Consider the following 23,911-nt stretch of genomic DNA (forward strand, 5'->3'; position numbering starts at 1 on the left):
GCTGCCACCTCGTGGTGATTGATTCCGCCATAATGATTTGTTTACAGGATAATATGACAATAACTGAGGATGTACATAGTTACAAACGTGATAATCCTAACTACATTGTAACTTTTTTTTAAAAACATTTTAATATTAATATATTTGTGTGTGTTTTTTTAATTTGAATTTGTTTAACGATGAGAGAGTGAAATCGTTTTTTCAGTGAGTTTGACGGGTATGGAGCAACGGGGATGATTGAAGAAAATTGTTATTGATGTTCTGGAAAGCCAGTTGATGGTTGATTGAAGCTGTGTGGCATGTTTTGTAATTCATATTGTTTTGTGAAAAATTAATAAAATGTGTGAAAATATGAATAAGGTTTTGCCTCTTTTTTTATTTCTGTTCAAATGACCTGCTATAAAAAAGTAAGCTACAAAATAACCAATTCATTTAACAACAAGTAGAGTTAAATCCACATTTTGTCAGATCATGGTTTTGCAGAGGGACGCGAGGAAGAAACGCTTCAAGACTCAAGTTCCCGACAAGTACGACGTCACGTGCGACGGCGCTCACAAAGGTCTGCTGATTGGACAAGACTTAGAGAGGGGCGGGGATACTTTTTATGCAAGTATGTACTTCCGACTTGTCAAGATGATGAAATTGTCTCGGACTAAGGCCGGAAGTGAAATATAGCGCCGTCAATATAAAAGAACACAAGCGCTTGAGGGAGAAAACAGGCCTTTGGTATATTTTGGCCGATTATTCCCTCTAAACCCTAAAGGGTTAAATACTTAAGCTTCAACGCAGTCTCAACTTTTATCATTCTACAAGTTTAATATTGGTGTCTGTTTCACTTTGATTGTGTGTTGCTCATTAATTAGGCTATGTCTTGTATCTGGTGATATTGTTCTCATTTTATTATACTTATACATTTACATGTACCGTTTTTTCCTGAGCGCAATTACTAATACCAAGAATGCATGTATTGTTTATTAGTAAACCTTTCTAAATTGTAGATGGCACTTTTAAGCTGAAAACTCGTACCGGAAGTTCTCGCCTTAACAGAGCCGTGTGAACACATCCCTGACGGTCCATGTTGACTGAATGGCACCTGGTGTCGCGTGTTGTTGACAGTGAGCTGAAACAGCAGCGTGAGGTGTTGGTGACCCGCTGGACGGGGAGGTGATCGAGATGTTTTGGAGCTCAGCAGGTCGGCAGCGATGTGTCGGACTTCTGCGCTGCTGGTCCCTCACAGTCAGTCCCAGGTCACCCACGACCCCTCGATGCCCTCTGGATCCCCCACAGTTCTTCTCCATCTCTGCCCCCAAGAAGTCTTCCACACAGGAGGAGGTGAACCAGCCTCTGAGGCGGTGGGCTCTGGCGGTGAGCCCCTTCTGCACCGTGCGCGCGCAGCTCGGCTGCAGCATCTCCATCCGTCCGCTGGACCCGCACACGCACCCCGAGGCGAACCGGGTCTTCATCACGGTTCACGGAACGGACAGCGAGAAGCAGCTCATCCTGGATCACTTGCACGTCCACTATGACGACAGCAGCGAAGAGTTGCTCATCTCAGCCGAGAAGGTCACGAGCAGCGTGTCGATTGATCTGGCTGCACCTATCAAAAGTAGTGAGTGTCTCCTGCTGTTGATACAACTACAATAATGAATGTCTACATTGATTCTGGGATGTGCATGTCAGCGTGTTTTCTCAAGAGTTGGCATGATGCTGTCTGATGTCTTCTTTTATCAGATCTCTTCATTACCTCTCAAGGAAAAGGTAACGTGCAAGTGAAGCAAATGGAGTGTGATATCTGCAAAGTGCAGACGGAGACGGGCGACTGTTTGCTGCACTCTGTCAAGGTGAGTGTGGATATGGCAACATAAAAAAAGATTATAGTGGAAAATAAATGGAGAAAGTATGGCTTCCATATAAGTGTTTCCCTACAACAATAACATGTTATTTTGCAAAGTCGTATATTTTGCAACTTAACACTTGTTCAAGTTGAGATGACACAACCCATACAGACTGTTGTTGTAGAGGTAATGATGTATTCAGCCTCGTCAAGTTTGCTTTATCAGTTGTTGCCGTTTTCACTGACGCTTGTTGTATCTCAGGGTCACCAGGTTGAGGTCCAGTCGAGTGGAGGACATGTCACAGGTGTGGGCACTATCCATGGCAATGTGGACATCAGCACATGTGGAGACAGTGTAAGGACAGTGCACTCAGCAGCTGGTAGAGGGCAGCAGCTGGCCGCATACAGGCTTCACGGGACACAATTGATTTGGAGAATAAAACAAGTTGAATCATACATTACCTGTCTACAAGTCCTGTGCAGTAATCAGTTGTTTGTTTGCAGGGAGTGGATGTCAAAAAGCTTCAGGGTACCAAAATGAATATTTCAACAGAACATGGCCCTCTGAAGGTCAAAGCCATATATGCTGAATCCAGCTGCGTCTCCTCCTGCTCTGGGAGAGTAGAAGTGGGGAATCTACACGGTGAGCAAACAGCAGCATCTAATCCTCATCTATGTGGTCAGTGTGGTTATGAGGCCTGCAGCAAAACTCAAACGTAGAGTGGCGGAAACTCAAGTTAAATGTTGTGTTAAATTCATTACACTTGTCAAAAACAACATAACACAAATTTGTGGTTCATTGTTTTGTTCAAGAACATATGGAGAAAAAGAGCTGCTAACCGTACAATTAATCAGCAATCCACTCTACCGTCTGAGCTGCACTTAAAACTAATATAAACTATTCTTTGTAATTAATCTGCCAACTTTATCTTGTAGTTCTCTCTGTCAGTGGGCCCTTATTGTAAAATAACCTCCACTGCCCATACGCCATTGTGACACAAAGAAGCATTGTGTTGACTTGGTTCGTAAAGCAGGGCTTTGGTATGTCAGGAAGCTGTTATAATCCAAACAGAGTCATTAAATGCAATGTGGCTGAAATTCATCACAAACTCTGTACCTGTTTGTTTTAATTTATTGTTTTAGTTGAGATTATTTTCATGAAGACTTGGAGGTAGACATTAGATCACAAAGACAAACAGCACAAACAGCATCATCCACATACATTTTTGATTTCCTTTCGATTCAGTCGAGCCTCTTGCATGGAAACAATTATCTTGTTTATGATGCGTACAAGCTGGGACAGAAGCTTTTCTTTGCGACATTTTCCGGCTATAAATGTTGTAATTCACCCACTAGTGATTGAATATAATCTGACAACTAGGTACGTAAGTTAAAACTGACCTTGTGCTTTAATTTATTGAAAAGGTGACGCCACTGTGAAGAACGTGTCTGGAGATACAGTTATTGGTGAGCAAGCTGACCCAGTGATTAAACTATGAACTACGTGTGGCATCTATCAGGGGCTGTTAGAACCAAAACACTTCTCTACTCCTGCAGATGGCTCGAATAGCTTCCTTCAGGTATCCTCTCACAGCGGAGGCATTGATGTCTATGTGGGAGACGGTGGCAGTGCTGAACTCCACAGTCAGGAAGGTAAACGTGCTGTATAAGAAGAATATTCACCCCTTTTCCTTCCTATTGAGTCAATTGTTTTCTTTATCCCTCATTCCTGTGTCGTACGTAGGAGCGGTGTGTGTGCGTGTCCCCTCCTCGTTGAAAGCTGCGATGGAGCTCTGTGGCGCGTCGGTGGATATCAGCCCAGAGGTGGTTCTGCATGAAGTGAAAAACAACACAACTGAAGGCCAAACCTCAGTTACTGGTGAGCCATTATGTTTATTACATCACACTCTGTGGCACAGTTACTCAACTAAACACTACAAGTAAATAAACACACAAGATTCAGTTTCTTTTTTATGTATTTCTCTCATTTACTCTGTTGTGTTTCTCTCTCAGGCTATATAAATGGAAAGCCCCGAGGTGACCAGTGGGTTAAAGCGCAGGCACACAGAAACGCCGTCAGACTGAAAACACAAAGCTGGTTTGAATCCTTGAAGCTGAGGAGCTGAGTTATGAGGTTCACACTTACAGAGCCAGATCATTTCTGTCAGTCCTCGATAACTTCACTTACTTACACACAGTATATAAAAGTCTGTGCTCAAGATACACTGTACTTTTAATAAATAAATAAGTCAGTACTAAAGCATTTAATATATATTCTGTATGTGTTAAAATAAACAATCAGTGTACATACAATGTGTTTGAAAAGCATATTATTTGACTGCACACTAGTGTTGGTTTGTGATTAACTGTGAATGGTTTGGATGGAAATATTACCAGTGATTGAATGTCCTCTGTGTGGTATGTGGATAAAAAACAAAATGTAAGTCCCAAAACAACAGAATGAAATTAAATCAAGTGAAATGCAATTACAAAGTATTATACAAACAAAGGATGAACCAAGATTGTAGTATACAAAAATACAGCATTTTAATTTAAAGAGTATAAATTAACAAAAAATAAATAAACCATATATTGTATATATATATAATGTATATATATATATATATGTATATATGTGTATATATATATGTATATATATGTGTATATATGAGTATATATATATGTATATATGTATATATATATACATATATATGTATATATATATGTGTATATATATATACACATATATATATATCATTTCAAGTGTTGATTGGAAAAAAAAAAAAAAAGTTAAAAAATAACATTTTTTTTTTTTTTTTCCAATCAACACTTGAAATGATGTAGGCACTTGCAAATGTATATATCTATATATATATACACATATATATATATATACTAGAGAGAGAGAGAGATTTATAAAATGAATAGAAACCAATGATGGTCATGTCATAGTGCTAAAGATGCCAACACTTTAGTGGTAAACACATCTAATGATATTGAGTTGTTGAAACAGCTCAGCCAGTGTCAGAAATAATCTGTGCTAAATCTGGATTCCAATATCTTAATTTATCTAAGTATCATTCTAAGGAATATATTCCAATACATTTGACTGCTGACTGTGTGAAATATGTGGAGAAATAAACCATGCTGTTGTCTTTGTGCAAATTAAATGTACTATATTATATAAGGGAAACAAGCATAAACTGAAATAATAAAGGATCCCAAACAAAGAAGACTGTTTCATAAAAATTCAGAGCGGAAATCACAAATTTATGCACTGGTTATCTAACGTGGGATTATTAACCCACTGGATCCTCGCAGGGTCTTACACAATGTGTAACAATTTATGTAAACTCAAAACAGAAAAGCACAGAACATTCCTTTGTGAGGAGCTGATGACATCCACTGAGGCGCTGTGTCTCTTTGCAGACAGGTGAGACTTGATCTGATTGCTAACCTGGGATTTGGGATTTTTAACCATATGATTCATCTTTGTGTGGATTATCTCAAGTGTGTCATGCAAAATGATTTGGCTCTTTGATGAGGGTCACTGATTACTCAAAGCAATATTTTTACAATATAATTACTGCTTAAGGTTGGTTGCTGCTCTTCGCTGACTGCTGATCCGTCACTTCCCGGGTGATCAGTCCTGACGGGTCATGTGACTGAAGACACTATCTTGCCCATGTTGTATCCCGACCAATATGGAGGGTTGTCATTGCTGTGCTCCCAGTGCTTCACATGTGGCTGAAGCTTTAAAGCGGCCACCCTACAGGAATACATGTTCTCTGGTCATTAAAAGCTGTTGTGCAGGATTCCAACTTCACAGGGCTTTTCTAAACCGTCTTACTTGGAGATGTTGCCGCAGCAGACCATCGAGATGGAGCAGAGAGGAGGACAGACCCTCTGCAAGTGTCGGAGACTGCGATCCGTGAGAAGAACACAGCCACTTACATCGAGTTCTCGCAGGTACTGAGATCCACTTGTCAGATAGTGCACTGCCATATCTGTCATCTGAAGCGAGACGGAGGAAAAAAGAACATTTGGCATGAAATGAAAGACAAAGGTGTGCGCGTGTGCGTGCGTGTGTGTGTGTGTGTGTGTGTGTGTGTGTGTGTGTGTGTGTGTGCGCACCTTGGGACACCCTGACATCCGCAGTGAGACTAGACCTGTGCAGTAGAATGAAACTGCTCTGATGGCCGAGTCTGACAGAGCTACACAGTGGGACACATCAACATTCTCCAGATCTCTCGCAGTCTTACACAACTTCTTCCCTCGTGAGGAACAAAAGAGACGAGAGAGAGAGATGTTGGGTCAAAATAAATGCGAGGGAGTGTAACAACTGTGAACATGATTTACTTTTTTGGGAATTTCTTTTTTAGTAATTTCCTGTCAGCTAGAAAAGGAAATAAACTCAGACCCACAAAAAATTATAAGCTGTTCTTTTAAAAAGCCAAGTCTGGCCATGTGTTGAAAGTCGAGCATGATTAGTACCTCCATGCCAACATCTGTGACGGAAACACATTGGGCAAGAACTAACTTCTTCAAACGAATTCCCTCAAGAGATGCCAGACCCTATAAATACAAATACAAAGATACAGACTATTCTCCACCAGGGCCACTTGTACTTCTTTGTATTTTTTGAGGACATTGTGAGAGTAAAAAACAATACCTGATCCTGGATGTTGCAACCGCTCAAGTCAAGAGAGCAGATAGAGCTGCCACTCACCCACTCCAGACTCATGTCAGTCAGCCTCTCACAATAACTCAAGTCGAGATGGTACAGTTTACACAACCTGATGAATTGTACACACACACACACGCATGCACGCACACACACAAACACACACGCACACACCCATCCACACACACAAAAATACTGTTGCGTAGATCTATTTATCAAACCACAATGAGTTGTGAGTGTTGTTGTTGTGAGTGAAGTTATACTATATACCTTTGTGCAATCCTCATTACAGATGTGTCTGTGATGAGACTGCAGTAACTGACATTCAGCTCTCTCAGTTTGGTGGATGAGGAACCTTCTGTCAGATACTGGATCCCAGTATCGCTCACCCTGAAATGCACACAGTCTAACCATTACGTCATGCAAAAAGAACACATGCAATATAAAACTACAGCAGCAACAAACACACACACACACACACACACACACACACACACACACACACACACACACACACACACACTTGTTACAAAGTGAGATGTCCAGGTTGTGCAGGTTCTTGAGGTTGGCCACAGATTTGAGGCTGGCATCAGTCATTCTGGAGCATTCTGCAGCGTGGAGCCTGCGGAGGCCTTGTGAGCTGCTGCACAGGGCCTTCCAGCTTGTGTCTGTTAGTAGATTGTTACCTAAAGTGCACGTGGGGCATAGAACAGACAGGATAAGTGAAGAATTACCTCTATCTTTTCTGTGGATGTGGAAATGAGAGAATAATACACCTCACCCTCTGTCCTAAAAGTCTTTAGTTTGGCGACTTCAGCGATGGCTTTTAAGGCAACGTCGGAAATATTAGGAGCATCCAACAGAGAAACGGCAGACAGACAGTGACATCTGGCAACCAGGGCCTGTTAGAAAAGAGCAAGACTCAACACTTCTTTCTGTTGCCAGGGGTTAAGGGTGTGTGGACCAAAAGATTATGCATGAGCTGACAAAGCAAATTCTATTTGTAATTTATTCCTTGTTGTCTGTGTCTTTGTTCAACATTCCCTGGCTAAGATGTTGCCCCTGTATGTGTTTAAAAAAAAACCTACCAAGACACAGCTATCTGACAGCGTGGGCATGTCATTGATCACAATTTCCTTGAGTGAAGGGCATCCGGCAGAAATGTAGCTGAACCCATTTACAGTCATCTGGGAGGGGAGAGAGGAAAATATGCGTGTGTTGGATCCTGAATAATTTTCCTGGAAGTCATTTTCCTTGCTGCACACATTGTCAGGGCCCCATAAAATGAAACATCTGGAACCAGACTAATCCACATTCCCATAAGAAAAGTACGTATTATGTTGCAGTGCATGTGAGTTATGTTATGGAGAGTGCACATGGTGAGTTGGTGGGCTGGAGCTGATGGTATAAACCCAGCCCTCCTCTTCGCCACAGCTGCCTTGTACTCTCCCTCTCCTTCAGATCTTTGTTCATTTACTCTGTGCTCTCAGTGCAGTTACCAGAGTACTGCCAGAAACTCAAACACGTGGAAACAGAGACGAGTGACTGGATTTATCCAACGTGGACTGAATGCTCAACTTAAAAAAAAAACAACAAAAAAACGGTGTCCTTTCTCCAGTTGAAGCTGAGTGTTTATACCAAACTGAAGGGAGCGTACCAACTGACCTGAGTGCAGCCGGACAAGTTGAGGTGGACGAGATTGTGACAGCCCTTCCCTGTGGTCAGGTACATAAACCCTTTATCTGTGAATCCGTAGCAGTATGCCAGACTTAGGTATTGAAGGTTGAGACAATTCCTGTTTAAAAACAATAGTTAGATTAGTTTATATACCAAATGTATTTGTGTTTAATCTTTTGTAGATTATAGTCGGTTGTTTTGTTGTTGTTTTTTGTCCAAAAGTAAAAACTAGAATGGCTGCATGGTATTCTGCATAATACTACTTGAAGAGAGCTAATGATGGAAATCATCAATGTCATCAAACAGTTAAGACGTTATGTTATGAGTGGCACATCTGTTCCTCTAAATCGTTAAATTGGCACCAGCGGCCCTCAGACAAGCCTGCAGCACATTGGACAAACATAATTAAAGATATTTCTGGGAACCAATGGGCATTGGGCCAGAAAGGAGTATCATGCAGGAATTTGTTTGTTCAACTTGGAGAGTGAGCTGGACCACAGCTTAGAGCACGAGTCTTAGTGACATGGCAGTGTGCCTTAACTGGAGGCTTACCTGGACAGATCTCTGAGAGTTTTGTTTGTTATAAGTGTGCAAGAAAGGTTCAAGTATAGCAAACAGGGACAGCCCTCGACAATTCTTTGAACCATCACATCCTGTAAAGAGCAGATATTTAAATATTCATTTTAGTTTTCTCAGAAAGGCTCCTGTTCGAAGAATGCATGGCACAGTCTAATATCACAATCCACTATGCATTAACAAACATTTAAACTACTTGACTTTCATTAAACGTTTCTGTTTCATGGAAAAATTATAAGGAGTAAAACTACTTTTTTTAAACAATCTTTCATCAACATTTTCATTGATTTATTAAAGGACCGATCATTCAACTACAGAAAATATTGGAAACAGTAAAGTAGTTCATATGATATGAACATTTAGATTTGTTTCCATCTATACAGTATCATCATCATCATCATCATCATCATCATCATCTTAATAATGTTTACTTACTGTAACATTAAAACACTCTGACAAATTTAGGTCCTGGATGTTTTTGCATTCACCTAAGAAAACACAAGCAGAAGAAACTGGTCAAACTGTGATGTCCACTTTTAGTGGAATCACATTGCTAGAATAATCTTTCAAAACTTGTGATATAATGAAGTAATATACGACAGTATGTAAGAAACCACTTCTGTCGTATGCCTTCTTTCAAAGCCGTGTACACATTCCTAAACAGCTCATATTTCCTACATAATGTGCTACCTGTCTCTTCTCCTCAGGAGAAGCAGCAGCTGTGTTCCATCAACAACACTGTTCACCTTTGACACATTGCTTCTGTGTCCAAGCCTGTTTTCTTAAGATTTGTAACCCCAAATCCTACTTTTCTCCAGCTCTTCTTACTGAAAAGACAATCCCCGCAGGCCACAGGATGCAAGTGACCTCCTCTCTCCTCGTAGCCTCCCTGCTCCTCCTCCTGCTCCCGTCCATCCACATGAAAAGACCGGGGAAGGGCAGAGGCCTCAGAAGAGCCAGACATAAACTCTCACACGACAGGTTTGGATTTACTCTGGGGTCTCGTTTGTTCAAACCATTTGTCACTGACCCTAAAGACCACGTACGTGCAGAATGTGACAAGTCATGTATTCATTTTGTCAGGTTGAGAGGTGCTGGGCGTCACAGCAGATCGGGCCCCTCCATTCATGTGGCACCAGACTGCTCAGAGTTGACAGAGTCTGGAGACGTCTTCATAGACTGTCAGGATCGACGCCTCACCTCCATTCCCACCTCACAGACCTGGTCCAAACAACCAAAGCACCTCCTTCTGGCTCGTAATAAGATCAAAGTCCTTGGTGAAGATTCCTTCCCTGGATATGAGAGTTTAACCAGTCTGGACCTGCAGCAGAATCAGATCTCTTTAGTGGCAGAAGGGGCCTTCCAGGGCCTGACACGCCTTACAACCCTTCTGCTGCAGCACAACCGCCTGGGAACACTTAGCGAGGAGGTCCTCATCCCCATGCCAAACCTTCACTACCTACGGCTACATGATAATCCCTGGAATTGTCTCTGCCCTATGGACAGTCTCATACGCACCCTTCAGGTCCCAAGCAACCGTAATCTAGGAAATCATGCCAGGTGAGGGATTTCACAACAATAGTTTGACATATCTGATTCCACAGGTGTGCAAGCCATAACTCAGATCCTCAGAATAACAAAGAGTCTGCAAATATCACATCTGAGTTTGTGACTGAACGGCGTTTCCTCTTCTAGGTGTGCAGGGCCCACCTGGCTAAAAGGCATGAAGATGAAGCAGATTGATCCCAATTTACTCTGTAAGGAGACAGACCCAACCAGCGACCAACAGGGAGACCAAACAGATCCTATAGACCCGGTAGAGCCCATTCCCATTCGCTCAAAACCGGACGCAACCACGTCTTGCCATATCTATCTTTTCCCACAATTACGAATGGACTGCAGTAACCAAGGCAAGTTCATGATGACTTTTCCCAAAACAAGTTTGATTAATTGTATGTTTTCAGGAATTCAGCACATGTGTTTCTTATGCAACAAATAGTTAGAAAACCTGTTCATGATTATAGATTAGTGTTGCATGAGTGGAATGACTAAACTTCCATTTCTCAAAACATGTTCAGGGCTAGACTCAGAACTATAAAAGAGACATCTGGCTTTGCAGGTGTTTTCTATTTAATGCTTTGTTGTTGTGACTGACTCTATAGTCATGTCACCTTCTGAGCAACTTGGAAAGCATGAATTAAACAAAGTTTGGCTAATACAGCAGAATAAGTCTGTTGCACAACCTGCAAAAGCATTTTATATTTATCTAACAATTACTGTTCATCAAACAATGTGTTACAACTACCTGCCTGATAACGGCAGGAGGAAATTCAGATTAAGACTAAAGGCAGAGCATAAATCGATCACTTGCAGTACTAAGAGTAGAAACTCAAGATGATTTCTTTGTGCAGTCTTTAGTTTAACAATTGTGGATGGTAAAGATGAAACATCTATCATTATAATCAATAAATGGTTGAGGTAAAGTCATGAAATGTATTTAAGAACCATTTAAGTAACCTGTCCTCCTCCATGTTTAGGTCTAACTGAGGTGCCTTCAGGTATTCCAGAGGATGTTGTTCATATCGATCTGTCACATAATTCAATCCGTCATCTTAAAGCCAGAGATTTCCACAAAGCAAGGGGCCTCAGAGGCCTTAACATCAGTTATAACAACATGGAGCACATTGACAGAGGTATGTGTGCTATGATTTCTGTATACCAATTAATCATCACTCGTAAATATTACAGTGTGTGGTTGATATTTCTAGTATTATCCAGCATGAGAAACTACACAGGCTGATAGATAACATATGGAGGGCCAAAGGTTAAGAACCCATTGTACAATTGCTGCTGACTTCTGTTTCCCATATATCATTCTTAGAGACATCTTTGTGTATACAGTATTGGCTTTATTTACAGTAGGAAACGAGAGGGTAACGGACATAATGTGATTACTCTGCTTAAGTGAGTCAGACAAACTGAACGCCTGCTCGCACATTCCTATCAGAGTTGAATTGTACCACTGGCGTTTACTTTTCTTGATAAATAATAAACAACAGCAGGTCTCTCTGAATAGAACTAGACAAAGAAGAAGTAAATGAATGCTTATGTTGTTTCTTTTGGCTCTCCTAGCTTCCTTCTCTGGGCTGCTGCATCTACGAGAGCTGGACCTGTCCAGCAACAGCCTGCACTCTGTCCAGTACGGGGTCCTTGAAGACCTCTACTTCCTGTCACAGCTAAAGCTGGGAGGAAACCCCTGGGTGTGTAACTATAGGTAGGTTTTTGGGTTTGAACATTTGCAATGTCTTTCTTTTGATGAATGCACTTTTTTTTTTAAAGTGATCGCATTCTTTTCAGCATCCACTACATGGTGTATTGGCTGCGACTGCACCCAGGGGTGAGACACTCCGGCCTCTTGTGTCGATCTCCTCCTGAACATACTGGGGAGAGTGTAGTGGAGTATGTGCATTCCTACAACAGAGCGTGTCCAAAGGACAGACAGCACAGCAGAGCAGATCAAGACCAAACGGACCCTGAACTATGGAACACAGCGATGGAAGTGCAGGGAGAACTGGAGGAGGAGCTGGAGCCGAGCCACTTGAGAGTCCCGCAGAAATACCAGATCATCAGGCTGTCCTGATTTAAGTGAAGCTTTGTTCTACAATTTTACTTTGAAAAGTCTCTTTGTTTTCGCTTCATTCAATTCTTTTCATTATCATGCAACTGTCTGTATCAGATGGAAAGACTACATTTTTCCGTGTTGTTTTCATATTTGTTGACTTTCTAATCAAAATATAAGAGTTGACTGCCTTTACAAATTATTACAATAATCTGAATGTGTCAATGCACACCTCGTGAAACATGAGTATTGCAGATGAAACCAAACAATCAGAACGTGAAATACTCACTTATACATTTCAAGCTGGGCCATTTTAGAGACACACAGCTCCGCAGGTTGAGATGGATGACGAATGGGCGGTAGTTCTGCAAAATCTGCTTCACTGTGCCATCTGTTATCCAGTCTTTCTCCACAGAGAAGTTGATCTAACAGGGACAAAGAGTAGGGAACATTTGTACTCCTATTTCAAATATAACTTTAGACACCACTGCAAACTAAAAGTCAAGAACCAATCTCCCAGTACAGACCTGACTCCACAGTGGGCCTGACTGGATGATAGCTTTCCATGTGCAACATACCTCCGCACAATTGAGCAAGTCTCGCAACTCTAAATATTGAAAGATCTGAAGAAAAAAACAATCATATGACATAATTGATCATTTGGAAAGGTGGAAACATATGAATTTCCTATTTATATTTAGTTCACCGATACCAGAGTAACCAGATGTCACTTTGGAAATATTTGTGCAATGTCAAGGGGACAGTTAAACACCCAAATCATAACAGGCAGGATTCACGGCCTCTTCTGCCACTTTACAAGGCAGTGTGATGTGATTGTCCAAGAAGTCTCTTTCTTACTCCAAACATAGTCATGCTGAAGTACAACAGTATATATCAGGAGGGGTGTTGGACAGAAACACCAGAGCAAACAAAGCCAGTGAATCCAAAACAAACAGCGACTGTGACTGGTAGTGCACTCTGAGTCAAAAAGATGTGTACTTGAGCCACTAGTGAGAAAGTGCTCTCTTAGTTATATAATACGTCCAAAAATATTAAGATTAATATGCAAAACAACATAACAGCAACAAATGAGAGAGTTGTCCCTGAAACATAACCCACTCTGTGGAAATGGGTAATAGGTATATTAGACCATAACGGGCTTCAAAGACATTAATCAACTGGCCTCAAGGAGACTGGAGGCATGTTTACAGTGGAGTCCACTTTAAGTCTTATGTAACAGACGTGACCTCATCACTGCTTTGAAAACAGAGACGTGAAGCTGCTCCAGCTCTAAATCCAGAGCTATCACAGCTCTGTGTGGCTGATTGAAACATGCAAGCTGCTTGGTTTGAGAGGAGCTACCATCATTGAGAGGCTGGTCGGGAGCACTGAGAGTCCGTCACATCCTTCCCCAATCTGGTGGACTGTGTTGCCGATTTCTATAAACCCCATTTTCAACCTCTGCAATTCACACAAAATATAGAATTATTGAACATTGTTACAAGTTATTATATTTTTTGCTATACTTCCAAATAAATGTTTACCTTAAAGTACTCTTTTGCCCTCTTTGAGTCCTTTGCAACATTACGCCATGCAGCTATGATGCGCGCAAGACGGCCAGCGTTTACAAAGCTCTCAAGTTTCTCGACGGCAACTCAAGTTGAAAAGAAATTAAAAACATATTTTTTCAAATGTCCATCACTTTCCAACAGCACGTGTGTTTGGATTGTGCCATCTTTTTTAACAGTGGATAAGATGTGAGCTAAACTATGGCAACAATATCCTGATCATGAAGTTGGATTGTTTTCAATTTCAGTTCAGTCTCAGAGTAAAAAAAGCAAGGAAAGAAGTGAGTCACAGGAGTGGGTTTATAAGTGAAGAAGAAATGGTTGTCAGGAAAGACTTTCAGTTTAGACACATTTCTTAACCAAGCTGCATGTTTTCTCTGGCTATCAAATGTATATATATATATATATCAAATATATACAAATAATTAAATGACCACCTACCGGCCTGTGTCTTCTTGTGTAATTTTACACAGTTTGACCATTTGGTGAGTGCAACCAGCTGGCACTTCCTCTCATAATGTTTCTTTGCCATGTCCATCTTCAGAGCCAGCTCTGTTGTACTTCTCTTACTTTGGGTAGCAAACCTGTTCCACTTCCTGTCCCCAACAGCAAACACGGCTCATCATTAATTCAGTGGAAAGGTACGCAGGCAGACTGTTAGAAACCTGCATCACCTCAACAGGACATGATTCAGTTAGACTGAAATAATATCCTTATATCTAAAATGTGTTTAATGTTTTCTCACAATGATATCAACTGAAGCTGGTTGGGACATTCAGAGCGGCCAGAATGATTAACTGGACAAAAGGTAAATGATGTGGAGGTCTGGACTGATAATAGAAAGGTGAATGGCAATCTGTGTAATAGTATATCTTCATGAACTCAGCAGCTTGTGAACAATGATCCAGAGCACTTTCATTCACATGGCTCAAATTTCTGAGTGACAGCTGAGTGGCTCTCTCTTGGCTTTATCAATGTTTTATGGATATTTTGTGGATTCATTTCAGAAGTTTGAACTTCTGTGAGTGAAAGGTTATTTGTTATTGTCTTCCTATCAATCATGTACAATTTACATATAATGTGTGTATTCAAGACACAGAGATTCACAAAAGGACATTGAGAAAGGTAACAGATGTTTTAAAGCTATCATCTCTCAGATGAATTTCAGGATTGCTTTTAGAGATATGAGAGCCATCACCGGGCAGCCCTTTGAATACATTCTCCACCTGTGCTTGTCTTAAGTGGTTGATTTTCACACAGCACCAGCTGTTGACAATCACCTAATTGCAATCAGTGTAAGCCAAGTTTTCAAAAGGTTTTAGTATCCTTCCTTGCACCCAAACCTTCAGGGGAAACGAAGGATGAAGTGTGACTGATTGTTAGCTGTGCTAGTAATCGCACACAGTCTGTTGCTGCAAGTGCATACGGTGGTTGAACTCACTGCCATGGCTCTTTCTTATGGGTAAATAACATTTTAAAAGGGTATTTTGGAATACATCTGGCTTGTGTTATTTATCTTTCTTACTGTTGTTTTTCAGGGTATCTTTGCTTTCCACTCTGTTGTGGGGCTGTGTTTTTATATCTCAAAACGGTAAGACTTTCTGTATCATTCCTGATCATGTTCAACCGTATGAAATAAATGTAATTGTTTGTTCCCTGCTAGGTTACAATATTGCACATGGCTTCTCTCTCGATGATGAATTTAGTGTCCGTGCAGGAGTGCCTGGTCCACAAGCATCAAACCATTTTCCCTCTCGAGCATCTTTACACCCAAACCAAGACTCTGTTAGTCCAAAGCCTGAGATGCAAGCCATGAGACGCCAAAGCTTTGTTTCCCCTTGGAGAAAACCAGTCGACCATGAAAACTATAAGCGTGCTGACTTTGTTAGTCTCAGTGACGTGAGGAGAAAAAGCAAACCAGGGTCAGAACATGATGTCCCGTCCTCTCCCCCTGTATCGAAACATGAGCGTGAAGATTCTGGTCGACACCCCTTTGGCCTTTTAGTGAAGGAGCACACAAAACACAAAACGAGGCAGAGCACCAGTTTCTCAACAATCCAGGATTTTAAACGATTTATAGAATCAATGAAGAGATCTTTCTTAATGCCAGGAAATGCCATGGGTAGACATTTTCAAACTGCACGGGAAACTATTGAAAAGGAGAAGGCTTCGAATACCCAAAATGTTAATATTATGGGGCAGCATGACAAAGGGTATAGGTCTGATTCTGCAAAAGGCCCCGTCCATGATGACGCCAGTGGAAATGAAGACTGGAGTCAAGCTACGAATACAGCGACTGACCAGGGCTCCAACTACCAAATGCCAGGTAAAAGCAACTCTGTCCCTGATCTTGTTGACTCCACTGCAAGTCTCATGTCTACTAGTGTTTATGATGACCATTACAATGTCCCGGGCGCTGCTCTATACCCACGCCATTATTCAGCAGCCACAGAGGATGTTTCAAGTAATTATCAAGGTTTTGATGGTGGCATTTCTGGGGAAAACCCTGATCACTTCACAAGAGCTCCTCAAGTGAGAAACAAAGCTGTTCAGTCAACAAGCTACAAGGTCCCTAAACAAATACCGCCTGGTTCATTCTTTGGAAATGATTTGTCTCACAGTGGCTATGTGACTGCATCCCCTGTGAACCGCCCAAACAGACCATCTCACAATTTCAGCAACTATTCAAGTAAGACTCTCACTTCTGAGAAGAATATCCAGCAACAACCAAAATATACATTTCCTAGTAAAGCATCTTTAACAGGGGGTCAAAAACTATCTGGTTTGAAACTTAGTAAATATGTAAAAAATCAGGAATCAAGCAGAGTGACTCCAGCCAATATCCTGACTACACCAATGACCCCATCGTTTACTTCTTATGGTCACGTTATGTATGTCAGTGCACCAAGAGGTCAAAGGTACATACCAGATTATCAACCAGAGCAGAAGAAAAGTGCAGCCAAATCCGCCCGGGCCTATCAACCCATTGTTGGCAAACAATCGAATTATATAAAGTCTGCTGCCCACCTGCCTGTATACACTGGTTCTGTTTCTTCAAATTATAATAACCCTTCACCACAGAGTAGTAGTGTCCTGGGAGTTCAAACCAGCGTCCCAAATGATGCTCAGATTCTAGCTTTCATTAGAAAGAAACCAGTCAGATTCTACCCGATGCGTACGATGCAACCTTCCAGATCTCTCCATGGCTCAAGCAGACATGATGGCTACCGCAAAAACCAGCCAAAAAATGAGAAATCCAAGCAGAAAAGAGTCTCTGCCACTAAGGGATTCACACAAAAGACTGAAAATACCCCAACACCAATTTCTAGTGGCTTAGATTCAACCCAGACTGGGATCTCCTCTCTCTTTAGAGTTGGTGACGCAAAATCCAACTCTCTTACCAAGTTGGCGCCAACCTCAGCATCAGAGAGACCCTTTTCAGAGGTAGTTGCCAATGGAGTCATGTCCAAGAACTTTGGAATCAATAATAAAATCTCGGATATACGTGGTGCCGGAAAGTCCCTGGGCTCTTTTACTCCACTGAGAAGAAGCAATTCTCTCAATGGTCATTATGCGAGTGCAACTAGACCTGGCCTACAGACTTTGAAAAAACCGACCAAGTTATGGAAGCGCCGAGTCATTCGGAATAAAAAACCTGTCTACGTGGTCTACCGTCGTCCTAAAGTGCTGTCTGCATCCATCCTGTCACCACCATCTGTAAACTCGTACGCTGTGCAGTCCAGAAACCGCTACGTAAGGAGCAAAGAATCTCTATCAAAGACCCGTTATGCACCGTCAGCTGAATGAAGACAAGAACGCTGGATCCCACAATGTAAAAGGATTGGAACCGTAAAAGAGAATCAAAACTTTGAGATAACATGGTATGGAAAGATATTTCAGATAATTTGAATATGACTGTTGTGCTTATAAATAATTGGAATAAAAACATTTCTCGTCTTAAACACAGGTGAAATTGCTGCCAGCCAGTAAATATGGGTAAGTATTCAAATTGTGAATGCTAGTGCTCATACAACTGAAGCTGAACGTCACATTTCTTTTTGTTTTCATAAGAGCTCTTGCCATCTTCAACTGGGAGGAAAATCAAGTTTCTGCAGTTCTACATGCATCTGCTGTAACTAATAAAGACATGAAATCAACAATGTCAATGTTTTTAGGTTGACTTTATTTTCAATCACAAATAACAAATTTGCCAATATTGGAGCAGTGGAAAGCTATTTAAACGTCAATCTTGTTTAAAGCATCACTTATTGCTACTTAAGTCAAACAAGCCAATGAAAAACAACTACGTTATCGTGATGGAGTGTATATGTCTAATGGTCGTTGTCTTCCTTTTCCCTCAACTTGGTCAATTATTCAAACCCTCGTTGCCCAATACTGTGTAGACCTTGTTAAATTGTTCCTGAAAACCGTAGGCCTTCTCGGCCAGGCAATATGACATTTGCAGGAATACAAAATGGCAATTATAAAGGCAATCCAATCAATTTCATTTGAGAAAAAAGTGAATTAATCTGACTTTTGAAGGTAGCAGCTAAACCAAACTGATGTCATCTGGGTCCAGATAAACTGTCCACATAGTCCTTTGCGTGTCAGAGAGGTTGTTGCACAACACTGTTCTGCATCGGCAACAAACTTGTGCCTCTAAAAATAGTTTAGCAAAAAGATTAAACCCATTTAAAAAGTTGACATGATCCAATGGGCAAATATTCCAAAAAATTAACTAACATTATGCCTGTAGTTTTTGTCATATAGTACTGAGGGCTGCTTAATTAAAATCCCCATGGGTGTTGCTCTAACTATAAATAAACGGTGAGGGAATATAACAGGCATCCAAATCCAGTACTTCATTAGCTGATATAAACGGGCACTTAAAGATCTGTTAATGTGAGGAAATGGACAATGGCAGGGAAGTTAACCAGATGAGACTTTCACTCCAAACTGTATAACTTTAAAAGAAAACTTGAGCAAGTGAGCCACCAAGTGTCCATCTCAAGGAAAGTCCAGAGACATATGGGAAAGTCTCAAGCTAGGAGGTCCAAGTTACCAGCAACCAGTCAACATCCTGAAGGTCAGCGTGTCCTTGGAAGGCCATAAGACTGTTGTTCATAAACTGTATTGGACCATTGGGATGTGACAGTCATGTAGCTGTCAATAAGGCATATTGTCAAAGGAGGTGACGTTTAATTAACAAAAAATTAACATTCAGAAGAAGAGGAAAAAAAAACATTCAAGTGGTAATTATAGTTGGCGGGTTTTTTCGTTAAAGTTATCATTCACATTGCTAGATAACCTACCTTATATGTGTGTGAGACAGACAGCGTTTCAGTTCATTCACAGCAGGCTTTGCGTTTGCGACATACATATTTGCAACTGTATCTTTGAAAAATTTGCAACTTTCCAGTCACGTTAACAAATTGAGGTAATCGTGTTTAATGTTCCAAACATACAAAGACATCTATTTCCAGACTGCTCATCATTCAGCGAGACATTTGGTCCGAGCTGCGGCCGCGTGGCCAGATTGGGCGTTTTTACTTTAAATGAAGGAGTCAACATTGTTTTGGGTGATTCAGGCTACGTTTGTACCGTCTGGGCAGTTTGTAACTAGCTAAATAAAAACTACAGTCGTAGTCCGACTATAATTCAATAAAAGCTCTCTGGTAAACCTAGTAATAACAATAACAACAATAACTAGTCCGCTGGGCGGGTTGTAAACTCTGATTCGGCGTCTTTCTGTCAGTCAGATCTGGCAACACCAGCTGCCCGGAACAACGCAACAGAGCATTGTTGACAGCTGTAGCTTTCCAGCAAACGTGTCCAGCTTTCACAACAATGACCCCGTCTGTATCAGTCTGGGTGGGTTGCTGTAGGTTAGTGAGGGCTGGTCGCTAGTTATCTGAGGACCCGGGTCAGTGAGCCACGTTTCAGGGCATCTGGAGCTTCACGTCGGCTAACAGCGCTTAGCTAACGCTAACCTACAGACGCAGCATGGGCGATGCTAGTATCACCCCCAGGTTCGGCAACATGAAAGCGTTGCTCGGAATAGTTGCTGGAGCCGGAGCTTCTTACGGGTTGTACAAACTCATCAGCGGGGGAAGCTTTAAGAAGAACAAGAAAAGTTCTGCCAGTGAAAGTCCTGGTGCCAGGAGCAGCCCGCCCAGTGAAGCCACCCTTCAACCGGGCAGCCTGCTGGCCAGAGTGTCCGGACTGGACGTGGTCTGTCCCCGACCTGTGGATGTTGCATCAGGTAACTTTAATCTAGAATGAAAGCAATAGAGGCAGGTTCCCTGAAATGTAAATATTCTTAAATTGACTGTCTTGTTCTATGTTTTCTGTCCGTAACTATGTGTTTTTTATGCTGCTGCCTGTCTTGGCCAGGTCTCCCTCGAAAAAGAGTTTTTTTTTCTCAATGAGACTTTTCTGGTTAAATAAAGGTTTAAACTTTTTTTTTTTTTAACAAGAGCTTACAGTGCGTGAATATTAACTACTTCTAAACCTGATTGTCCAGCAAAGTGAATATCCCAAGATGAGTTCTCAAACTGCCCAGTGTGTTAACTCAAAGCATGCATATTCAATCACAATAACTCACAGATAAGCTGGAGAGCGTTTGACTGTAAACAATAACTCCAGCCGGGTGGGAAGTAAAGACTGTCTCTTCCAGTGCAAACACTTATTTAATATCCATACATGTTTGTTGTATGATTCATCTGGGTCCATAGGTGAAATCATCCACCAGTCCCCTGGCTACCTGGATCCACAGCACTTAAAAATGCTGCTGTCATGTCTGCAGACCAGCAACAATCCACACGACCGATGTCGGATACTACTTACGTTAGGGAATTCTGCTGCCTTTACTGTGAATCAGGTACAGTACAAGTACACGTTTTCAAACCCATTCTGCGAGGGAGGTTAGATCTGATTGAGCATGAGAAGTTGTACTGTATCTAATTATAAAGTTATGCAGTTGATGCACGTTGTCAGTGGTGCCACTCAAAGTGCTGTGTTCTGTGTGACATTAATTTATTATTTATATATTTTTTACTAATCTTCCAGAATCTTATACGGGAATTTGAAGGGATTCCTATCATAGCTGGTTTCCTCTCTGATCCTGCAGCAGATGTTAGAGTGCAGACTCTGAATGCTTTAAATAATCTGTGTATGAACATCCCAAACCAGGAACAAATAAAGGTATGTTTCCTCACACTGTACAACAAATATTATGCAATCTGTGGCTGAACATATCTTTTTGTTTAAATATTCATGTCCATGCCTTATAGGTTTATGTGCCGCAAGTGCTGGAGCTGATTGAGATGTCACCAGTGAATTCTGACCTTCAGCTCGGTGCCCTCCGGCTGCTGACAAACCTTTCAGTCACAGATAAACACCAACACTTGCTGAAGGAATCAATTACACTTTTACTTTCTCTACTTGTTGTGAGCTGTGAAGCATTACAGGTTGGTGTCTTTTTAGGTTACACCTGGTTGACTGTCTTCACATTTTTTAGTAATTTTTTAAACATTTGAAAATCTGGAAAGCAGATAAGTTCAGTAGAGCTTTGAGTGCAATATGTATGAATTAAGCTCTTCTAATATTTGTATTTTAGGTTCAGGCTTTGAAAGTCCTCGTGAATTTGTCATCCAATCCAGACATGATGGATGACATTGTTCAATCTCAGGTATGACTAAAGCGATTGTGTAAGAGGTCATGAAACCAAATAGATTAGATACGTCAAATTAGTTTGCAGTCAAACGGTTGTGTCAGTCCAATTTTTGATTATACATCCTCATTTTGATGATGGTCTTTTCTCCTTTTTGATGTAGGCACCAGCTTCGGTTGTTCTGCTCTTTGATTCACGGACAGCTCCTGCTGTGCTTCTGCGACTGCTGATGTTTGCAGGGAACCTGAAGGCCTGGAGGCCCTCGGCACAGGTGGCTAATGAACTGAGGCGGAAGCAGGATTGCCTGTTCCGGGTCATGTTAGATGAGTCTTCCCAGCTACACAGCCGACTGGTCCAGCTGCTTTCACACCATGACGTTGAGATTCAGTCCCAAGTGGCCCGCATCTTGACGTAGACCTCCCTCTCTGCACTCTTGATCCACGCACACGTTTTGCTTCCACACATTTTGCCAAAGCCATCAAGCCGTCACCATTCTAGTTCAATTATATATCTGTTGACATTCATCTTATAATAGACGAGGCTGCATTGCCTCTTGTGGATGGATACTCAACTTGCACTCTCTCTCTCTCTCTCTCTCTCTCTCTCTCTCCCTCTCTCTCTCTCTCTCTCTCTCTCTCTCTTTCTCTCTCTCTCTCTCTCTCTCTCTCTCTCTCTCTCTCTCTCTCTCTCTCTCTCTCTCTCTCTCTCTCTCTCTCTCTCTTTCTTCATCAACAATATTCCCTAGATCACTATTATTAGCACACATGAGTAATTGATATATTCCAGCTCACCAGCCACACTTCCCCTGATTTTCACGTTCTTACACTGAATTGATGAACAATGAGTGGGCAGGAAGAAACCATTCATTTAGGTAGAGAGTAAAAACAGGCCACCTCACCAAGAGTTTTCTCCTCATTGCCAGAGACTATTTTCCTTCAAAGATCCACAGTGCCCTTTTCTTCTGAGAATGTCACCTGCTTTCTCTGAAGACATGCTCCAGGTCAAATTTCTGAATCCAAACCCACTGCCAAACATTTTCTAGAGGAAGTGTCAGAATGAACTGTGTAGCCCGACCAGACTTTCTACCCTTCTGTGGGTCAGAGATACACTTTAATGGAAATCTGATGAAGTTTCTTGTCACTTAGCATGCCTTGGAGACACTAATGAATGGCTGCACTACAACTCCTGTCCTCGCTAATTTATGAACATGTTGGTTTTGAAGATCATGATCTTTTAAGATTTTTGTATTCATACATTTAATGTGAGAATCTGTGCATCCTGACTGTGGAAGAGCTTTGCATACAGCAACGTACAGGATGGTTGGCCTCACATTCTGTGTCAATGTAAGACGTTCAGTGCAGTGATGCACCGATACTGACATCGTCTGATACTGACCCAAATAGTTGGATCCAGGTATTTCTGTACTTATTTGTTATGTTTTGTTCTGTTTGAGGAAAGACATGTTTAAGTCAAGCCTGATGTTCCTTTTACATAAAATAAAGATCTCAGCCTCTCACACATAGTGAGGTATACAGCTTATTAATCAAACACAAGTATTGGATTTGAACTCTTATCAGCCGAAGCCCAAATTAAGCAAACTTTGACTTTGAATCTGTACTAAGCACAGGTACCTGGATGCAGGGTTTCATTTCTCAGAACGCCAGTGAATCCCTCTGGGAGGAGCAGGAGGAAGTTGCAAGGGAAATTAAAGTCTGCTATGATTGTTTCAGCCACTGCAAATGTTATACAGATATGCAGCTTGAAAATGAATGGAGGAGAGATTGACCTCGACAAAGCAGTCTCAAATAATTACTGTATACAAACATTTTTATGCACACAGTGATTATTGAATAACAGATTGAATGTTATTAAAGAGAAGCCTTGTTAAGTTAGATTATGCATTTTTCTGCAATGATGGATCCACATGTTGCCTAACTGGAGGACAGGAGTTGTGGACCCATCTGACGATTTGTTAACCTCGAAATTGCATGAAAATTGTGACGATTATCTCAGAAAAGGATTTTTAATGCAAGGATTTTATGCCACGAGCCAGACCAGGTGTAAAGAAATGCTGCACATTTTTAAGTCTGGACACTGACTTTATTAAACCGAAATCCTAAATCTCTCTCAGGCAATATGGTTTACCAGAGCAGATACAGCAGGAAGCTGATTTACTTGTGACCTAAATTATCATATTTATTTAATGAAGCTAGTCAGTATTTTGCCTATGAAATATGTTTGTTATGTCTGTTTGAATGTTTCAATAAATGCCTGATATGAC

General features: G+C 41.3%; 4 protein-coding genes across 4 annotated transcripts; 3 read left to right on the forward strand and 1 right to left on the reverse strand.

The window, feature by feature from the left end:
* The first annotated feature begins 1,076 nt into the window (after positions 1-1,076).
* On the forward strand, positions 1,077-4,226 carry fam185a (family with sequence similarity 185 member A). The gene is made up of 8 exons (XM_068603398.1): positions 1,077-1,609; positions 1,732-1,841; positions 2,097-2,189; positions 2,339-2,477; positions 3,260-3,301; positions 3,392-3,487; positions 3,579-3,713; positions 3,848-4,226. Exons 1-8 carry the CDS (start codon positions 1,174-1,176, stop codon positions 3,958-3,960), a joined length of 1,164 nt encoding a protein of 387 aa, XP_068459499.1. The 5' UTR covers positions 1,077-1,173; the 3' UTR covers positions 3,961-4,226.
* A 1,265-nt stretch (positions 4,227-5,491) lies between these two features.
* Positions 5,492-17,528, reverse strand: fbxl13 (F-box and leucine-rich repeat protein 13). The gene is made up of 18 exons (XM_068602462.1): positions 17,464-17,528; positions 14,396-14,554; positions 13,935-14,022; positions 13,753-13,851; positions 12,918-13,013; positions 12,680-12,815; positions 9,207-9,259; positions 8,748-8,848; positions 8,184-8,313; positions 7,607-7,705; positions 7,300-7,420; positions 7,042-7,204; positions 6,789-6,908; positions 6,507-6,630; positions 6,329-6,409; positions 5,969-6,103; positions 5,685-5,848; positions 5,492-5,603 (listed from the first exon to the last, which is right to left on the reverse strand). Exons 1-18 carry the CDS (start codon positions 17,526-17,528, stop codon positions 5,492-5,494), a joined length of 2,046 nt encoding a protein of 681 aa, XP_068458563.1.
* Positions 8,105-13,551, forward strand: LOC137804263 (leucine-rich repeat-containing protein 17-like). The gene is made up of 7 exons (XM_068603395.1): positions 8,105-8,243; positions 9,590-9,752; positions 9,855-10,331; positions 10,467-10,681; positions 11,309-11,464; positions 11,904-12,045; positions 12,129-13,551. Exons 2-7 carry the CDS (start codon positions 9,628-9,630, stop codon positions 12,409-12,411), a joined length of 1,398 nt encoding a protein of 465 aa, XP_068459496.1. The 5' UTR covers positions 8,105-8,243; positions 9,590-9,627; the 3' UTR covers positions 12,412-13,551.
* A 2,217-nt stretch (positions 17,529-19,745) lies between the features above and the next one.
* armc10 (armadillo repeat containing 10) lies at positions 19,746-22,303 on the forward strand. The gene is made up of 6 exons (XM_068603050.1): positions 19,746-20,220; positions 20,693-20,838; positions 21,027-21,161; positions 21,251-21,427; positions 21,577-21,648; positions 21,794-22,303. The coding sequence occupies exons 1-6, from the start codon at positions 19,962-19,964 to the stop codon at positions 22,043-22,045; spliced, it is 1,041 nt and encodes a 346-aa protein (XP_068459151.1). The 5' UTR covers positions 19,746-19,961; the 3' UTR covers positions 22,046-22,303.
* The last annotated feature ends 1,608 nt before the right edge of the window (positions 22,304-23,911 follow it).

The sequence above is a fragment of the Clinocottus analis genome, unplaced genomic scaffold, assembly GCF_023055335.1.
Source record: "Clinocottus analis isolate CAN_PGR_092001 unplaced genomic scaffold, fCliAna1.0.p SCAF_6, whole genome shotgun sequence".
Lineage (NCBI taxonomy): Eukaryota > Metazoa > Chordata > Actinopteri > Perciformes > Cottidae > Clinocottus > Clinocottus analis.